Source organism: Nerophis ophidion, linkage group LG06, assembly GCF_033978795.1.
Source record: "Nerophis ophidion isolate RoL-2023_Sa linkage group LG06, RoL_Noph_v1.0, whole genome shotgun sequence".
NCBI classification, from domain to species: Eukaryota; Metazoa; Chordata; class Actinopteri; order Syngnathiformes; family Syngnathidae; genus Nerophis; species Nerophis ophidion.
Window position 1 is genome coordinate 53,719,648 of NC_084616.1, and position 16,707 is coordinate 53,736,354.

At 40.1% G+C, this 16,707-nt stretch overlaps 2 protein-coding genes across 9 annotated transcripts in view; one reads left to right on the plus strand and one right to left on the minus strand.

The window, feature by feature from the left end:
• The first annotated feature begins 731 nt into the window (after positions 1-731).
• Positions 732-14,784, plus strand: LOC133554933 (receptor-type tyrosine-protein phosphatase V-like). 6 transcript variants are annotated; one of them, XR_009807242.1, is made up of 12 exons: positions 734-1,008; positions 1,326-1,403; positions 2,941-3,040; positions 5,792-5,882; positions 5,959-6,035; positions 6,105-6,239; positions 12,968-13,093; positions 13,194-13,354; positions 13,437-13,572; positions 13,698-13,768; positions 13,892-13,953; positions 14,039-14,115. XR_009807242.1 is itself a non-coding variant. In XM_061904244.1 (11 exons), the coding sequence occupies exons 2-11, from the start codon at positions 1,399-1,401 to the stop codon at positions 14,190-14,192; spliced, it is 1,044 nt and encodes a 347-aa protein (XP_061760228.1). In that variant the 5' UTR covers positions 733-1,008; positions 1,326-1,398; the 3' UTR covers positions 14,193-14,784. The 6 variants fall into 6 exon arrangements, 4 of the variants coding, with proteins under 4 accessions (XP_061760229.1, XP_061760228.1, XP_061760227.1 ...); XM_061904244.1 differs by lacking the exon at positions 13,698-13,768 and having other exon boundaries at positions 733-1,008; positions 5,795-5,882; positions 14,039-14,784; XR_009807241.1 differs by having other exon boundaries at positions 13,698-13,953; positions 14,039-14,128.
• LOC133554932 (transcriptional regulator QRICH1-like) overlaps positions 14,439-16,707 on the minus strand; it is a 28,825-nt gene continuing 26,556 nt past the window's right edge. For all 3 annotated transcript variants that reach the window (XM_061904239.1, XM_061904240.1, XM_061904241.1), the window contains one exon: positions 14,439-15,634. In XM_061904239.1, coding sequence (XP_061760223.1) covers positions 15,448-15,634 — 187 coding nt within the window. In that variant the 3' untranslated portion in view covers positions 14,439-15,447. The remainder of the gene's footprint in view (positions 15,635-16,707) is intronic.

The window sequence follows — 16,707 nt, forward strand, 5'->3', positions numbered from 1 at the left end:
AGCTTATCCGATTTCGGGTCGCGGGGGCAACAGCCTAAGCAGGTAAGCCCAGACTTCCCTCTCCCCAGCCACTTCGTCTAACTCTTCCCGGGGGATCCCGAGGCGTTCCCAGGCCAGCCGGGAGACATGCCATGCCATGTTTTGTTATTGTCTATAGAGCTGCTTGCGTGCGTGCGTGCGTGCGTGCGTGCGTGCGTGCGCGTGTGCGTGCGTTCGTGCGTGCGTTCGTGTGTGTGTGTGTGTTTATTTCTCTCTGTTTTATTTAGGTGTAAAGCGCTTTGTGTTGCCACTTGCCTTTGATTGATTGATTGATTGATTGATTGATTGATTGATTGATTGATTGATTGATTGATTGATTGATTGATTGATTGAAACTTTTATTAGTAGATTGCACAGTACAGTACATATTACGTACAATGGACCACTAAATGGTAACACCCGAATAAGTTTTTCAACTTTTTTAAGTCTGGGTCCACGTTAATCAATTCATGCCTGTGCATGAAAAGTGCTATACAAACAAAGTCTGATTCTTGTTCTTATTGATTGATTGAACGACAACATTGCACTGAAATTCCATGTGTCTTCTGTGTCAGTCTATGACATTATCAAGTCCGTTTTTGGTTGTGCGGATGCGATATGTAAGTCATTGCAGGGCGTAGTCAATATGATTCATAAGATGATGATTATGGAGAATGTGACTACGCCTTGAACAATGTAACTTTTTGCATAGATACCATAATAGGACAGAGACACTGAATTTCACAGATGGTATTGCATTTTGTGTAAGTAGAAATAAGAACATCTGATGGTCTCATGACAAACAGGACTCCCCTTCATTTCCCCAAAGCTCCAGCCTCCACCCTTTGGCTCCACCCTTATTGCTATTTTTCTTCTTTGACTGGGCCTTTCTGTGGATTATTAAAACCAGAAGTCTACAGGACATGGAGCAGCGTGTTTTTGTGTCTTCCATTTGAACTACAAAGCCTAAACAGCAAGTTGTCCAGAAAGGTAATTCTTAAACAAGAAAACAATTGGAAACCTTCGGTTCTTTAAACCGTGACTGTGTTTTAGTGCTTGTTGTTGGAATCTTGTTGGAGCGGGTTTTTCCTCTTGTTGGAACAGTTTCGTAGTAAGAATGCAGTTTGTCTGTCTGTGGAAGATCGGATGAGGAGTTGGATTTCAAAGGGGCTATTAACCTACCAACATCATTAAATGAAGCAACCATTAGAGTAAACCATTAAGAGCAGGGATGTAACTTTGTATCTTCTTTATTTACTTTGTATTTAATTGATCAATGCTAGTTTGTGAAATGTGTTTTTTTATAGCATCCATTCATAAACTAGCAATCATCAGCCTTCAACACACTGCCTAAGTTGCTGGTCAAGTACAAGGAAAGACATGAGGTGAGTACCCCAAAACTAACTCTAACATCTAAGAATGTCGAATACATACAGTAAGGGCCTGATCTACTAAAAGTCTGTGTCTATTAAACTGATCTACCAAGCCTGTGCGCAGAGGATTTCCTGTTGTAACTCAGCAAAATAGCTCACGCAATCCATTTAGTGTGTCTAACTTCATGTACAGTACATGCAGAGTACATTCTGATTAGAATGCCCTAGAACAGTGGTCCCCAACCACCGGGCCGCAGAATATTTTTTTATTCATTTTTATTTAAAAAAAATAAATAAATCTTTTTTTTTTTTTTTTTTTTAAATTAAATCAACATTAAAAACACAATATACACTTACAATTAGTGCACCAACCACAAAAACCTCCCTTCTTCATGACAAAAACGTCCCTTTTTCATGACAAAGAAAAAAAATAAATTAAATAAATAAAATATTTCCCCCAACTCTAACTTTCCTCATCCACGAATCTTTCATCCTCGCTCAAATTAATGGGGAAATTGTCGCTTTCTCAGTCCGAATTGCTCTAACTGCTGGTGGCTCACATTATAAACAATGTGAGGATGTGAGGAGCCCTCACACCCGTGACGCCATGCGCACATCGTCTGCTACTTCCGGTACAGGCAAGGCTTTTTTATTAGCAACAAAAAGTTGCGAACTTTATCGTCGATGTTCTCTATTAAATCCTTTCAGCAAAAATATGGCAATATCGCGAAATGATCAAGTATGACACAAAGAATGGACCTGCTATCCCCGTTTAAATAAGAAAATCTCATTTCAGTAGGCCTTTAACAGGACTAAAATGATTTGTGACCTCTGATTTGCATCGACAGAATATGTAGCACATTTGGAAGGTAAGTTCCAACTGGCTCTGAGAAGGGAGGTGCTCGCACTTTAACCACACACAATAATCCTCCATCCTGCGTATGTCCCAACACATTTGCTCTGTCAGAAAAAAAATAGTAATATAATCTAATTAGTAATATAATATCATCTATTATTAGATCACCAACAACATGCCCACTAACAGTACACATCATTTTTAGAGTTTACAAACATTGTGTACTTTGTCATATTTGAATCTTTGTAGATTATGTCTAAATTATCACAGCTCTTCACTTATCCCAAACATAAACTTTTTTTTTTTTTCTTCAAATTTCAACACATAGTAAAAAACCATAGTGATTGTTTTTAAATGATTTCAATTTAAAAAAAAACATGTCATTATGGGGGGTTATCGTCGAATTTTGAGAATAATTTTTTATTTATTCATCCAAATTCAGCTGAGATAGACTACAGCACTCCCCGCCACCCCGACAGGGACAAGCGGTGGGAAATGGATGGATGATTGAATAAGGCTATATTATAACTTGTAGGGGAAATGAGAATGTGAGAATGAGAAAAACTTTAATAATAGTCAAGTGCTGTAAATAACGGATGGATGGACGGACGGACCGACGGACGGACAGACAGACAGACAGACAGACAGACAGACAGACAGACAGACAATTAAAAATGAATGTTTATTTTCCAGGTCGCAGAATTTTTCAAAAGCACAGATCCTCCAGGATTTTGAGTCTGTCTGCCAAACACACTCTGCGTCTAACAACAGAGGCTTTAAACAAGAATTTGAGGTAAATTGCCAGTTTGTTGAAAATGTTAGCAGGCCAAAAGTATAATTTAAAACTTGAATTAGACTTCCTTGTACTGCTTCCCTACTTGATCCAGATGTTTTTCAGACTTGCAGAGAATGTTTTTTTGCCACAAGCTGGCCAACACAATTACGATCTTATTGGTCAAATAAACCTACTATCTTTTTGTTTTTAGACCACACATTCCAAATGTAGGCAAGATAACTTCTAATTACTAAATCTGCCATGACTTCTCATGGCAGTTTTAGAATTTGCTGATTTATTTTCCTGTGTTTTGTATTGTTTCCCCTCCAGCATTCTTTTTTTCAATTCCATTTCCTGTTTGCCTTCCATTGTCACCAATCCTGCAGTTTGAACACCGGTTTCCTTCACCTGTTGGTGATTGACAATCGGGACACACCTGTCTGTCCCTGGTTACCAGTCAGGATGCTTTATAGGACAGTCCTGTGGTCTGGCTCTTTGTGCACTACACCTCTATCCTGCATAGTGTTTCCTCTGCCGTCTGTGACTAATGGTTTTCCCTTTTGTGCACTTCCCTCTTGCACTAGAATTGGGTTATTGTGTGCACTCCCTAGCTGCACTGTTTTTTGTTGTGTGTGGTCTGTAGCTGCACTATTTTGTGTTGTGTGTGTGGTCTGTAGCTGCACTAGTTTTTGTTTTGTGTGTGGTCTCTAGCTGCACTAGTTTTTGTTTTGTGTTCTGTCCCTAACTGCACTAGTTTTTGTTTTGTGTGCTGTCCCTAGCTGCACTAGTTTTTGTTCTGTGTGCACTCCGTAGCTGCACTATTTTTTATTTTGTGTGCACTCCGTAGCTGCACTATTTTTTATTTTGTGTGTGTTCTGTAGCTGCACTATTTTTTGTTTTGTGTGCGGTCTCTAGCTGCACTAGTTCTTGTTTTGTATTCTGTCCCTAAATGCACTAGCTTTTGTTTTGTGCGCTGTCCCTAACTGCACTAGTTTTTGCTTTGTGTGTTATCCCTAGCTGCACTATTTTTTGTTTTGTGTGTTGTCCCTAGCTGCACTGTTTTTTGTTTTGTGTGTGGTCTGTAGCTGCACTATTTTTTGTTTTGTGTGTGGTCTCTAGCCGCACTAGTTTTTGTTTTGTGTGCGGTCCCTAACTGCACTACTTTTTGTTTTGTGTGCTGTCCCTAGCTGTACTAGTTTTTTGTTTTGTGTGTTGTCCGTAGCTGCACTATTTTTTGTTTTGTGTGTGGTGTCTAGCTGAACTAGTTTTTGCTTTGTGTGTTGTCCCGAGCAGCACTTTATTTTTTTTATTTTTTTAATCAAATACATTTTTACCGGCATGCTGTCTCCTGTTTCTGCATTCTGGGGTCAAGACCAACACACACTGTAACAAAAGGTGTCATATCTAAGATTTTCCTCACTGATCCCTCCTGACTGGGGCAGTATAGCTCGGTTGGTAGAGTGACCGTGCCAGCAACTTTAGGGTTCCAGGTTCGATCCCCGCTTCCGCCATCCTAGTCACTGCCGTTGTGTCCTTGGGCAAGACACTTTAATCACCTGCTCCCAGTGCCACCTACACTGGTTTAATGGGTTTCACTATGTAAAGCGCTTTGAGTCACTAGAGAAAAAGCGCTTTATAAACGTACGGGACGGCGTGGCGCAGTGGAAGCGTGGCCGTGCGCAACCCGAGGGTCAACATTCAATCAGTAAACTTTGCCAACGTTGCATTCTCCTCTGCTTCTTGTAGATGTAGCTTGCATTCACGCTAGCACGTATCTATCGGCACAACAGCACGAGCTGACCGGCAGCAGCCGTTACTGCTTGCTGAAGATGATGACTGCTGCTTGCTTTCACCTCAGAGGCTCCAAAACACAAAAATATTCACAAGATACAAAAAAGAATCCAACATCACCGGGAAAAGTCACTAAATTTGTCAGAAGTAGCTGCTTACTAAAGAAGTCGCCAAGAAGATTGGCAACATTGTTGGCGTCATCTTTGAGTACGTGTTTCGCTTTAAGATGGTTCTTTTTTTTGCGGCCACTCTCCTAACTGCGTGGCGCAGTGGGAGAGTGGCCGTGCGCAACCCGAGGGTCCCTGGTTCAATCCCCACCTAGTACCAACCTCGTCACACCCGTTGTGTCCTGAGCAAGACACTTCACCCTTGCTCCTGATGGGTGCTGGTTAGCGCCTTGCATGGCAGCTCCCTCCATCAGTGTGTGAATGTGTGTGTGAATGGGTAAATGTGGAAGTAGTGTCAAAGTGCTTTGAGTACCTTGAAGGTAGAAAAGCGCTATACAAGTACAACCCATTTATCATTTATTTATCATTTATACTTCACTTGACAAATAAAGGGTTATTTTCTCTGACACAATCATACATTTTTGTCTTGAGGAGGACCATCACACTCTGAAAACCAGTTGTAAAGCGACTATAAAGTGTATTTGACAACAGTAACGACCACTTCAATATCATCAATTCAACACTGGCTTGGTCAAAAAGAGAATTCATGCCCTTGTCATGGCAACCCGGGCTCATTGAATCTATATAATAGGTTGGGGGCACCTTTTATGACCCAACAATATATTGTGAGCCATGAGAAGACCAAAACGTTTTGTTAGGGTTTAGTTTACAAAATGGTAGTGTCGTCCAAATTAGTGCGATTCATTTGCTTAATCCATCATCATTGTTAATATGATTTAAAATTCTAACCGTTTGACACTACTAAAAATTCCTTATTGCTCATGTAATGATATCACTGTCTTTTTTAAAGAAGCTAAATGATGTCGGCAAAGATCTGTCAATCAAAGTGGGGGAGTTAGAGGCTAACAGAGAAAAGAACCGCTACCCGTACATCTTACCATGTGAGTACTAAACATACTGCGCTTGTATGTGGAGCAACCCTTGCTTTTCATGTTCTCAACTATGTGTCGGTTACAGATGACCACTGCCGGGTGAGATTGTCCATTCAAAACTCCAATCCCAACTCTGACTACATCAACGCAAATTTTGTGCCAGTAAGACACGACACACCATGGCAGAATAGATGATTTGTTATTAGACAGTCATTGTGAATTTGTACACAGGGCGGAGGATCAGAACGAGACTTCATCTGCACCCAGGGTCCGACGCAAAACACTATAGTTGATTTTTGGAGGATGGTGTGGGAGCAGAACGTCAGGGTGATCGTCATGGTGACAGCTGTGAAACACAAGGACATAGTGAGACATGTTACTTTTGTGTTGGTGTGCGTGAGTGTGTGAGTGTGTGTGCCTTTAAACATTGCTCTTTATCTCGGAGCCTTGGCAAGTAATACAATTCTAACAAGCAGGAATCAATGCTTTTTTTGCCAAAAGTTTCTTGTTACACCAAAATCACAAAAAAATATATTATATTAGTTCTTTATACCTATACCCTCCTTTTGAAAGGCTTATACTTGTGGTAGATCTTTTACTGACGAGTTCAGACGGGAATATTCGTTGTCAGTGGGGTTAGGTGTAATTGTATAAAAGAATAGGGTTTTTTTTGTTTTTTTTTAAAGGGGAACATTATCACCAAACCTATGCAAGCGTCAATATATACCTTGATGTTGCAGGAAAAAGACCATGTATTTTTTTAACCGATTTCCGAACTCTAAATGGGTGAATTTTGGCAAATTAAACGCCTTTCTGTTTAGCGGTCTTTTAGCGATGACGTCAGAACGTGACATCACCGAGGTAACACACCCGCCGTATTCATTTTTACATTACAAACACCAGGTCTCAGATTTGTTATTTTCCGTTTTTTCGACTATTTTTTTGGAACCTTGGAGACATCATGCCTCGTCGGTGTGTTGTCGGAGGGTGTAACAACACTAACAGGGAGGATTTCAAGTTGCACCACTGGCAAGAAATCTGCCGCCAGACCCCCATTAAATGTGCCAAAGTGTCTTCACATTTGACCGGCGATGCTAAGACAGACATGGCACAGAGATGTATGGATAACCTGCAGATGCATTTGCAACGATTAAGTCAACGAAATCACAAAGGTGAGTTTTGTCGATGTTGTTGACTTATGTGCTAATCAGACATATTTGGTCGCAGCATGACTGCCAGCTAATCGATGCTAACATGCTACGCTAATCGATGCTAACATGCTATTTACGCTAGCTGTATGTACATTTGAAACTAGATACCCTCATTTAATGCGAAACAAACACTTACCAATCGACGGATTTAAGTTGCTCCAGTGTCACAAGATGCAAAAGTCCTGATCGTTTGGTCTGCACATTTTACCGGCGATGCTAAAAAGGCAGCCATGCTATGGGACACTTCATTAGGTACACCCACGCTATGGCCGAATAGCGTCAATAGCTATTCGCTCAATAGCTTCAATTTCTTCTTCAATTTTGTTTTCACTATCTGCCTCCATACTCCGACCATCTGTTTCAATACATGCGCAATCTGTTGAATCGCTTAAGCCGCTGAAATCAGAGTCTGAATCCGAACTAATGTTGCTATATCTCGCTGTGGTAACCGGCATGTTGTTTGTATTGGCAGCCCCTGTATGACGTCACAGGGAAATGGATAGTGGTTTCGAAGATAGCGAAAATAAGGCACTTTAAAGCTTTATTTAGGGATATTCCGGTACCGGTAAAATTTTGAAAAAAACTTCAAAAAATACAACAAGCCACTGGGAACTGATTTTTATTGTTTTTAACCCTTTTGAAATTGTGATAATTTTCCCCTTTAACGTAATAATTGGAGTTTTTAAGGAACAAATAAACATACACTTGGAAAATGAAAAAAATACAGGTATCTAAACTAAAAAAAAAAAGACTTGAATAATAATAAGTGTGAAAGTAGGACAATTACATTTTGCTTATCAATAAATACATAATTAAAAAATACAACATGAAAAAAAATAGGTTTGACTACAATTACTAAGTCTCTGGCAAATTGTTGTTTTTTTTCCACCTGAAAAGTTTAAAAAGTTGGTCTTCTCAGTTCCTAAACATTTACTGAGTGTTGTTAAAAGAAAAATCATGTAACACAGTGGTAAATATGCCTCTGTGTCAACATTTTTTCAATGTGTTGCTCTCATTAAATTCTAAGTTAATGATTATTTTCAACAAAAAAAATTTTGTTTCTTAGTTTGAAAAATGGTATATATTGTCTTTGCAGTGTATTCAATTGAATATAAGTTGAATAAGTTAAATCATTGTTTTCTGATTTTATGTACGATATACACAACGTGCCAACTACACTGTTTTTGGGTTTTGTATATTGTTTATGTTTGTAAAAGACAAAGATTTGTGTAGTTATCATTGGCCTTTGTCTCATTGTGCTTCTTGCTGTTTTCCCAATTTTTGCGCATCCATCCATCCATCCATCTTCTTCCGCTTATCCGAGGTCGGGTTGCGGGGGCAACAACCTAAGCAGGGAAACCCAGACTTCCCTCTCCCCAGCCACTTTGTCTAGCTCATCCCGGGGGATCCCGAGGCGTTCCCAGGCCAGCCGGGAGACATAGTCTTCCCAACGTGTCTTGGGTCTTCCCCGTGGCCTCCTACCGGTTGGACGTGCCCTAAACACCTCCCTGGGGAGGCGTTCGGGTGGCATCCTGACCAGATCCCCGAACCACCTCATCTGGCTCCTCTCGATGTGAAGGAGCAGCGGCTTTACTTTGAGTTCCTCCCGGATGGCAGAGCTTCTCACCCTATCTCTAAGGGAGAGCCCCGCCACACGGCGGAGGAAACTCATTTCGGCCGCTTGTACCCGTGATCTTATCCTTTCAGTCATGACCCAAAGCTCATGACCATAGGTGAGGATGGGAACGTAGATCGACCGGTAAATTGAGAGCTTTGCCTTCCGGCTCAGCTCCTTCTTCACCACAACAGATCGGTACAACGTCCGCATTACTGAAGACGCCGCACCGATCCGCCTGTCGATCTCACGATCCACTCTTCCCTCCCTCCTGAACAAGACTCCTAGGTACTTGAACTCCTCCACTTGGGGCTGGGTCTCCTCCCCAACCCGGAGATGGCATTCCACCCTTTTCCGGGCGAGAACCATGGACTCGGACTTGGAGGTGCTGATTCTCATTCCGGTCGCTTCACACTCGGCTGCAAACCGATCCAGTAAGAGCTGAAGATCCCGGTCAGATGAAGCCATCAGGACCACATCATCTGCAAAAAGCAGAGACCTAATCCTGCGGTCACCAAACCGGAACCCTTCAACGCCTTGACTGCGTCTTTTGCGCATGTTTTTGTTTTCTAATCTGCCTAGGGCCAATCCCAAACGAGTCATGAAGCACAGATGGCCCCTAAGCCGCAATTTGGGCACCCTTATTGTAGACGCTAACTGTTTATGGCCACTATAGCGTTAGTACCGTATATTTGTTCATCCTATGGTCAAATGTGGGACGCGGATCACATGGTTGTCTTACGTCAGCGCTGGACGTAGTAAAATCAGCTGTTCACCTGGCCGGTTTTTCCTGTGCGATAAAGATGGGATAAATGGAGAAGTCTTTAGATTTCGCCTTGTTTTATCATACATTACTGCCTTTGCACAAGTCAATGAATACTTTTGTATGTGTAAATCAACACAAAATGTGTACTTTGGAGCAATGTTCACGGACTATTAATTGGCATTAGCTTCTCGTCGCAGTCAAGCGATGACGGTGGTGGTGGTTGAGAGAATAGTTGATGTTGGATGCTCGAAAATATTAGATTTGTCGCAACAGTTAGTCTTAATGCATTGTTGCAGCTCAATGGTTTTTCTGCACGTCATGTCTTGCGCGTTTGTAAGATGAGCGGGTGAAGTGTGCCACCGTGCTCTGGGCAGCGGGGGGTGCTGAGTGCCACGGGATGAGAGGCTGAAGAGAGAGGGGGAGGCGTGGGGCTCTGTTCAGGGGTTAAAATGCAAGCCTGTTGGCTATTCTCCAGGAGGGGGTTTCACTGATGTCAATCATAATGTATATTTATGTTTGGACCCCAAAAGGGAATAAGCGGTAGGAAATGGATGGATGGATGGATATTTTTTGGATCGACTGGTATGGTCACAAAGATCGACTGGACGAGCGCGATCAACGAGTTGGTGACCCTTAATCCAGGATGCATATGTAAATTGTTGCATTAATTTTTCCCTCCATCCTGACTAGTCTCCCAGTTCCTGCCACTGAAAAACATCCCCACAGAATGATGCCGCCACCACCATGCTTCACTGTAGGTATGGTATTGGCTTGGTGATGAGCGGTGCCTGGTTTCTTCCAAACATGATCCCTGGCAGTCACGCCAAAGAGTTTAATCTTTGTCTCATGCATTATGGCCAATTTTTTTTTACTAAAAAATGGTTTCTGTCTAGCCATTATAACATAGAGGCCTGATTGGTGGATTGCTGCAGAGACGCTTGTCCTTCTGGAAATTTCTCCACACCGATCCAAATTGACGTAGCTTGAGAGGCGCTTACAATGAGGAAGGGGCGAAGCTGCCCAAACATAGATGCGCCAAGCTTGTGGCATCATATTAAAATAAAACTTTAAGCTGTAAATGCTGCCAAAGGCGCATCAGCAAGGTTTAGGGCAAAGGTAATAAATACTTACGTAAATGTTAATTTTTTTATTTAATACATTTAAAAAATTTAAAAAAGAAAACTTTTCCCATTGACACTATGGCGTATTGTCTGTAGAATTTTGAGGACAAAATGTTTTTTAATTCCCATTATGGCTGTAACATAAAATGTGGATAAAGTGAGGCATTGTGAATACTTTCTGGATGCACTGTATACGTCAGTGGTCCCCAACCTTTTTGTATCCGCGGACCGGTCAACGCTTAATAATTTGTCCCGCGGCCCGGGTGGGGGGGAGGTGGGTGGGGGATCCTTTTTTTTTTCTTTGTCATGAAAAAGGGAGGTTTTTGTCATGAAAAAGGGAGGTTTTTGTGGTTGGTGCACTTATTGTACTTGTATATTGTGTTTTTTTATGTTGCTTTAATAAAAAAAATATATATATATATATATATATATATTTGTTTTTGTTTTTTTTGTTTTTTTTCATAAAAATGAATAAAAAATTCTTCTGCAGCCCGGTACCAATCGGGCCACGGGCCGCGGCCCGGTGGTTGGGAACAACTGGTGTACGTCATACATTAACAACCAATAGGAACATTTGTAACAGTTTTATTATATTTTTTTTTTTTACCAATTAATATATTGCGAAAAATGGTTTAAATCGAGAAATCGATTCCCTAGTGTGTGAATGTGAGTGTGAATGTTGTCTGTCTATCTGTGTTGGCCCAGCAATGAGGTGGCGACTTGTCCAGGGTGTACCCCGCCTTCCGCCCGATTGTAGCTGAGATAGGCGCCAGCGCCCACCGCGACCCCAAAAGGGAGTAAGCGGTAGAAAATGGATGGATTCTGAATGGAATTGCCACCTCAAAAATCAGAATTGATTTGTGCATTGTTGTAAGTTAAATCCTTACAAACCACAAAGCCATACAGTCATCCCTCATTTATCACTGTTAATTGGACTGGACATGACTACAATAAACACATATCTGCAATGTTGCAATCATTAATAGTAGATTAGGTATTTTTATAGCTATCGCATAAAAACCTGTTGACGACCTTAGTTACATTTTCAAGATCATGAGAGCTCTCTAGACGTAAAATAACCTCCTTTAGTCACCTTTACACTCTTTTAATCTACATTCTAATGCTTTCTGAGGCTGAGCCAATGAGCTGCAACTGTAGAGCGTGCTGATTGATTCGTCTCCTCTAGTGGTCAGTACTACAGTGGGATTAATAATTTTAGTTTATTTAGCAATGTTTCTGCTTGAAAAATGCGTAATTCAGAACTAAAAATTTATAGAATATACTTTTTTTTAAAAATCCCAAAACATCCGCGATGTGGTAAAGCTGCACTATTTGAAGCGTGACATGGTGAGGTGCGACTGTATGGCAAATGTGCTTTTTTTTTAGTTGTTCAGTTTGGGTCCTTGGCTTTAACAGAAAAATGTTTTGAATTATTATTATTATAGGCTGAAAAAGATTAATTTCTCTTGTGGAAATTTAATTATTACATTATTGCTGGTATGCATTCATTCCGACTCCAGTTAAATCTCACGAATATGGTCCCTAATGATTTCCCAATCACAAGTTATGTCTGTCCATCAACTAAATCAGTGGTTCTCAACCTTTTTTCAGTGATGTACCCCCTGTGAACATTTTTTTAATTCAAGTACCCCCTAATCAGAGCAAAGCTTTTTTTGGTTGGAAAAAAAGAGATAAAGAAGTAAAATACAGCACTATGTCATCAGTTTCTGATTTATTAAATTATATAACAGTGCAAAATATTGGTAATTTGTAGTGGTCTATCTTGAACTATTTGGAAAAAAAGATATAAAAATAACCAAAAACTCATTGGAAAATAAACGAGTCATTCAATTATAAATTAAGATTTCTACACATAGAAGTAATCATCAACTTAAAGAGCCTTCTTTGGGGATTGTAATAGAGATCCATCTGGATTCATGAACTTAATTCTAAACATTTCTTCACAAAAAAATAAATCTTTAACATCAATACCTATGGAACATGTCCACAAAAAAATCTAGCTGTCAACACTGAATTGCATTGTTGTATTTTTTTCCACAGTTTATGAATTTACATTCATATTTTCTTGAAGTACTATTCAATAAATATATTTATAAAGGATTTTTGAATTGTTGCTTTTTTTAGAATATTTAAAAAAAATCTCACGTACCCCTTGGCATACCTTCTAGTACCCCCAGGGGTACGCGTAACCCCATTTGAGAACCACTGAACTAAATAACCAACTACTGTAGTTTGCATTAAGTGAGGTTCATATAGTTGCATTATTGTCACTGCAGTAATCATCCACGAAATGCGTGTCCAGTATTTGTTTATTTGAAGTCACATGCAGTAGACGTTAAAAATATGCTTGGATGGTGCAGGTGCTGTGTGACGAGTATTGGTCTCTGCAATCAGGAACAGTTTATCACGGACCTTTCCAAGTGAGGACAGTAGCTCGGAAACAATTGGGCCCAGATTATTTTACCTCCACCATTCACCTCAGACAGGTTAGAAAAATGTGTCTACTCCATTCTACTTTGTAATCACCACTCGGTAGGTGATTACCATGGTTTGTGCCACGTCAAAGGCTGGTGTTATGTGTTTCAGAGAGACTGTCTCACAGAAAGGATCATAACACACTACCAATATCCATCCTGGCCAGACCGCGGCGTTCCAACAGACCCTTCCTCACTCTGTAGCTTTACAAATCACGTGCGATGTCTTTTGCAAGCCATGCCACGTCTGGGGCCAGCTGTGGTGCACTGCAGGTCTGACCTTTGGTCTTCTGCACATCTTAAAATTACCTCCATGCCATCCAGAGGCTTATGATCCCCCTCTGCTGTTTATCAGTGCAGGCGTAGGACGATCCGGGACATTTGTCGCTCTTCTGTGGATGATGCAGCTGTGCATGTGCGGCAGGCGGCCTGATATCCGAGCTGCTGTTGCTGACCTACGACTACGTAGAATGTGGATGGTTCAGACTCTGGTTGGTTATGCACCCAAAAACAAGAAAAAAAATATCTGAAACTAGTGTCACACAATTGCTTAAAGAAGTAAAAAGTGATTAAAGGGAGCTTGAATGTTTTGCTCTTGGATTCTGCATTTTCTCAGGAAATCCAGTACTAAAGTGGATGAAAGGACAATGCAGTTGCTTATAGTTTTACCAACTATTTGACAAAAATGTGAGCAAGGAGACTTGATAGAGTAACACAACTAAGTGACCTTAAGGGGAACAGTTACATGCATGTGTTCAGACTGTAAATATCAGAAGCATCTTATCAAGCCACTCTTCCTGTGTGTATTAGGAGCAGTACATATTTGTTCATCAGTGCCTGCTATACTGGCTCAGGAGTGGAACGTCACAAGGGTAAGAAAAAAGAAACAGAAAATTGACATGACCAACAAACTTGAACTCAGATTACAACTCTGATAACTTATTTTTTTTTATACAGCTTTACACACTTGGAGCATGCAAACCAAGAAGCTGGGGGAAGAAATCGCCATCACAGACGAAAAACTAATTCAGAAGAACCTCAGAGCACATTACAGCTACTGCGGAGACTGCTACCCTCATCCCTGCTAAATCTAGGCTCACATGCTTCTTAAATTTCAGAAAGTCTTGGTGGTTGGAAGTGGAAAAAACCGCAGGCTGCACTTCTGTCAGAAGTAGCTAATCCAGAAAACAAAGGAGCAGCAACATGCACACCACAAGGGTAGAGCGACAACCAGCCAGGCTGGCCGAACCTGTTCCTAACTTGCAGGTCTCATGGGAACAATCCGGCTGCTATCAGGCCTACATATCCATAGCTTAGGTTCTCATACTGCATCAATGTGTGACAAGTTACCCAACGGTTATTTTTGTAGCCCGTTTTATACTTTGACCTTTATTAAGATTTGTTAAAAAAAAATATATCACTGTGTATGGATTTATTCTCACACAATGTAGGCTACCAGTACTTATGGATGCACGAGGACAATTCATACTGGACGTACAAGAAAGGCAAACACATGGTATTGCAGCTGTACAAAGAAAGGGTTTCAAAAAACCCACAGGCACTGCCAGTATCCTCAGATGACAGTGATTAATACTATAGGACAGAACTAAGTATTTTACATTATAGAACAGTATGGCCTCATCGCCTCAATCAGTCATTTCACTGATGTCATCTAATAAAGACAAATATATCAAATCTTAGAATTATTTCAAGCTTGGTGATTTGAGAGATGAAGGGAGCATTCAGGAGGCCAGGAGAGGGGCAGAGACACAAATATTCCAAAGAAAGTCTCCAGTTAGTGTGATTTACTGCTGTACCACAAGCAGCCTCACACAACGTTCACGTACGGTACTTCTATTAACTTGGCTCCAGACATAAGTGAAAATAAAATATGGGACTACTTAGCGCAGCCATAATACCACAGCGATATCAGTTGTGACCGTGGTTACAAAGACAAATGATAAAGGCAGGAAAAGAAATATATGAAATATATTATACATTATGTTTTCAGAAAGCATATTAACAAATGATCCAGAGTAATGGTAAAAAGAGCCAATATTAAAAGTATTTGAAATATAACAGGCAGAGTACAAGTATCATTTGGCTAATCAGAAATAAGAAAAATAAAATTTTGGAAAAAAAAAAGGTGAGGAATTTCTGTGGATGAGGCATAATGACCTGTATTGATTGTGGTTATGTACAAGATAGTGTACATAGAGTCATGATGAATATAAACTTATACATGCAACCTTTGAGGCACATAGAAGGGTGAGAGGGAATATAAAACTACTGGTGATTTATCAATCAAAAGATTGAACAAAGAGAAAGGAGAAGTATAGTTCAAGTGACTTTCTCCTTCAGTCCAATTATTGCACACTCTCTGATATTTGAATGGCTTCGTGGATTTCACGGACAACAAGAATTCGGGCCAGCATCTGCTCCAACTGCTCTTTAGAGATTGGCTGAGTGGAGTACCAGATGGGGCTGTTTGGAGCCACTACGGGCTCCGGAGTCAGGTAGAAGGTGTCATTGCGTCCCTTGGCGCTCTGCGGACTGACAGATAAAAATGATATGCACTTATTAGATAGATAGATAGATAGATAGATAGATAGATAGATAGATAGATAGTACTTTATTGATTCCTTCAGGAGAGTTCCTTCAGGAAAATTAAAATTCCAGCAGCAGTATACAGAGTTGAGATCAATTTAAAAAAAAATAATAAATAAATAAAACTTTTATTAACATGTAAGCTGTTTTTTACAGTTATTGCTAAATGTAACAGTTTTGTTTTCATTTGAGGTGTGCTTGCAGCACAGAAGACATCCACTAAGACCACATCAAATGCTCAGAATGTTTAACTTTTCACAAAGAGACTCAGGAATATTTTCATTTCAGGACAGGAACTCCACTGAGATCGGACCGCTCTTTACCCCCTCTCTAGCAGTCACAATTTCCAACTGATCTTTTTCACAGTTGGAATACATTTAGAATGTCTTTTTAATGACTATGTGTCAAATTTATTCTATTGAGAAAAGTTTTAACTATGACATAAAAGAATATATTTATATACCATGACAATATAACAGATAATGAAACAGCAGTAAAACCTCAAAAAAGACATTTACTCGCATACCCAAAGGACAATATATAAAACAAGAGAAAAAAAAGCAACTTAATGTATGAAATCCCATGCAAATCATATGTGAGATAAAAGGCAAGAACGTTCAACACAAGAGAGAAAGAACTAGGACCTGGTGATTATGGCAAAAAACTAAATCACAATTGATTTATTAGCATTCCACCTCGATGTCGGTTAATGCAGCGCTTCTCAATTATTTTCTTTAATGAAACCCCTAGGTGACAAATATTCCTCAATCCTCCTGAATTAAATTACTTATGAAAACTTGATATTTTATTATCTGTACAATGCACTGTGAGAGTTACATTTTAATATAGTCAGCTTATTAAAAAGGGGTCATATTATGTTTTTTCCACATTTAAAACACTTCCTTGTGATCTACATAACATATATATGTGGTGCTCTGGTCAAGAGTTTGCATTGATTATGTTCTACAGATCGTCTTCAAACTGCTTTCTGACCGTCTCTTCAGAGTGCACCGTTTTGT

Bases quoted from the DNA above. Each gene is read 5' to 3' on its own strand.
- LOC133554933 (XM_061904243.1), top strand. The intron at 6,036-6,104 runs GTAAGACACGAC...ATTTGTACACAG, and splicing joins TCAACGCAAATTTTGTGCCA to GGCGGAGGATCAGAACGAGA. The intron at 13,355-13,436 runs GTCTGACCTTTG...GCTGTTTATCAG, and splicing joins CCAGCTGTGGTGCACTGCAG to TGCAGGCGTAGGACGATCCG.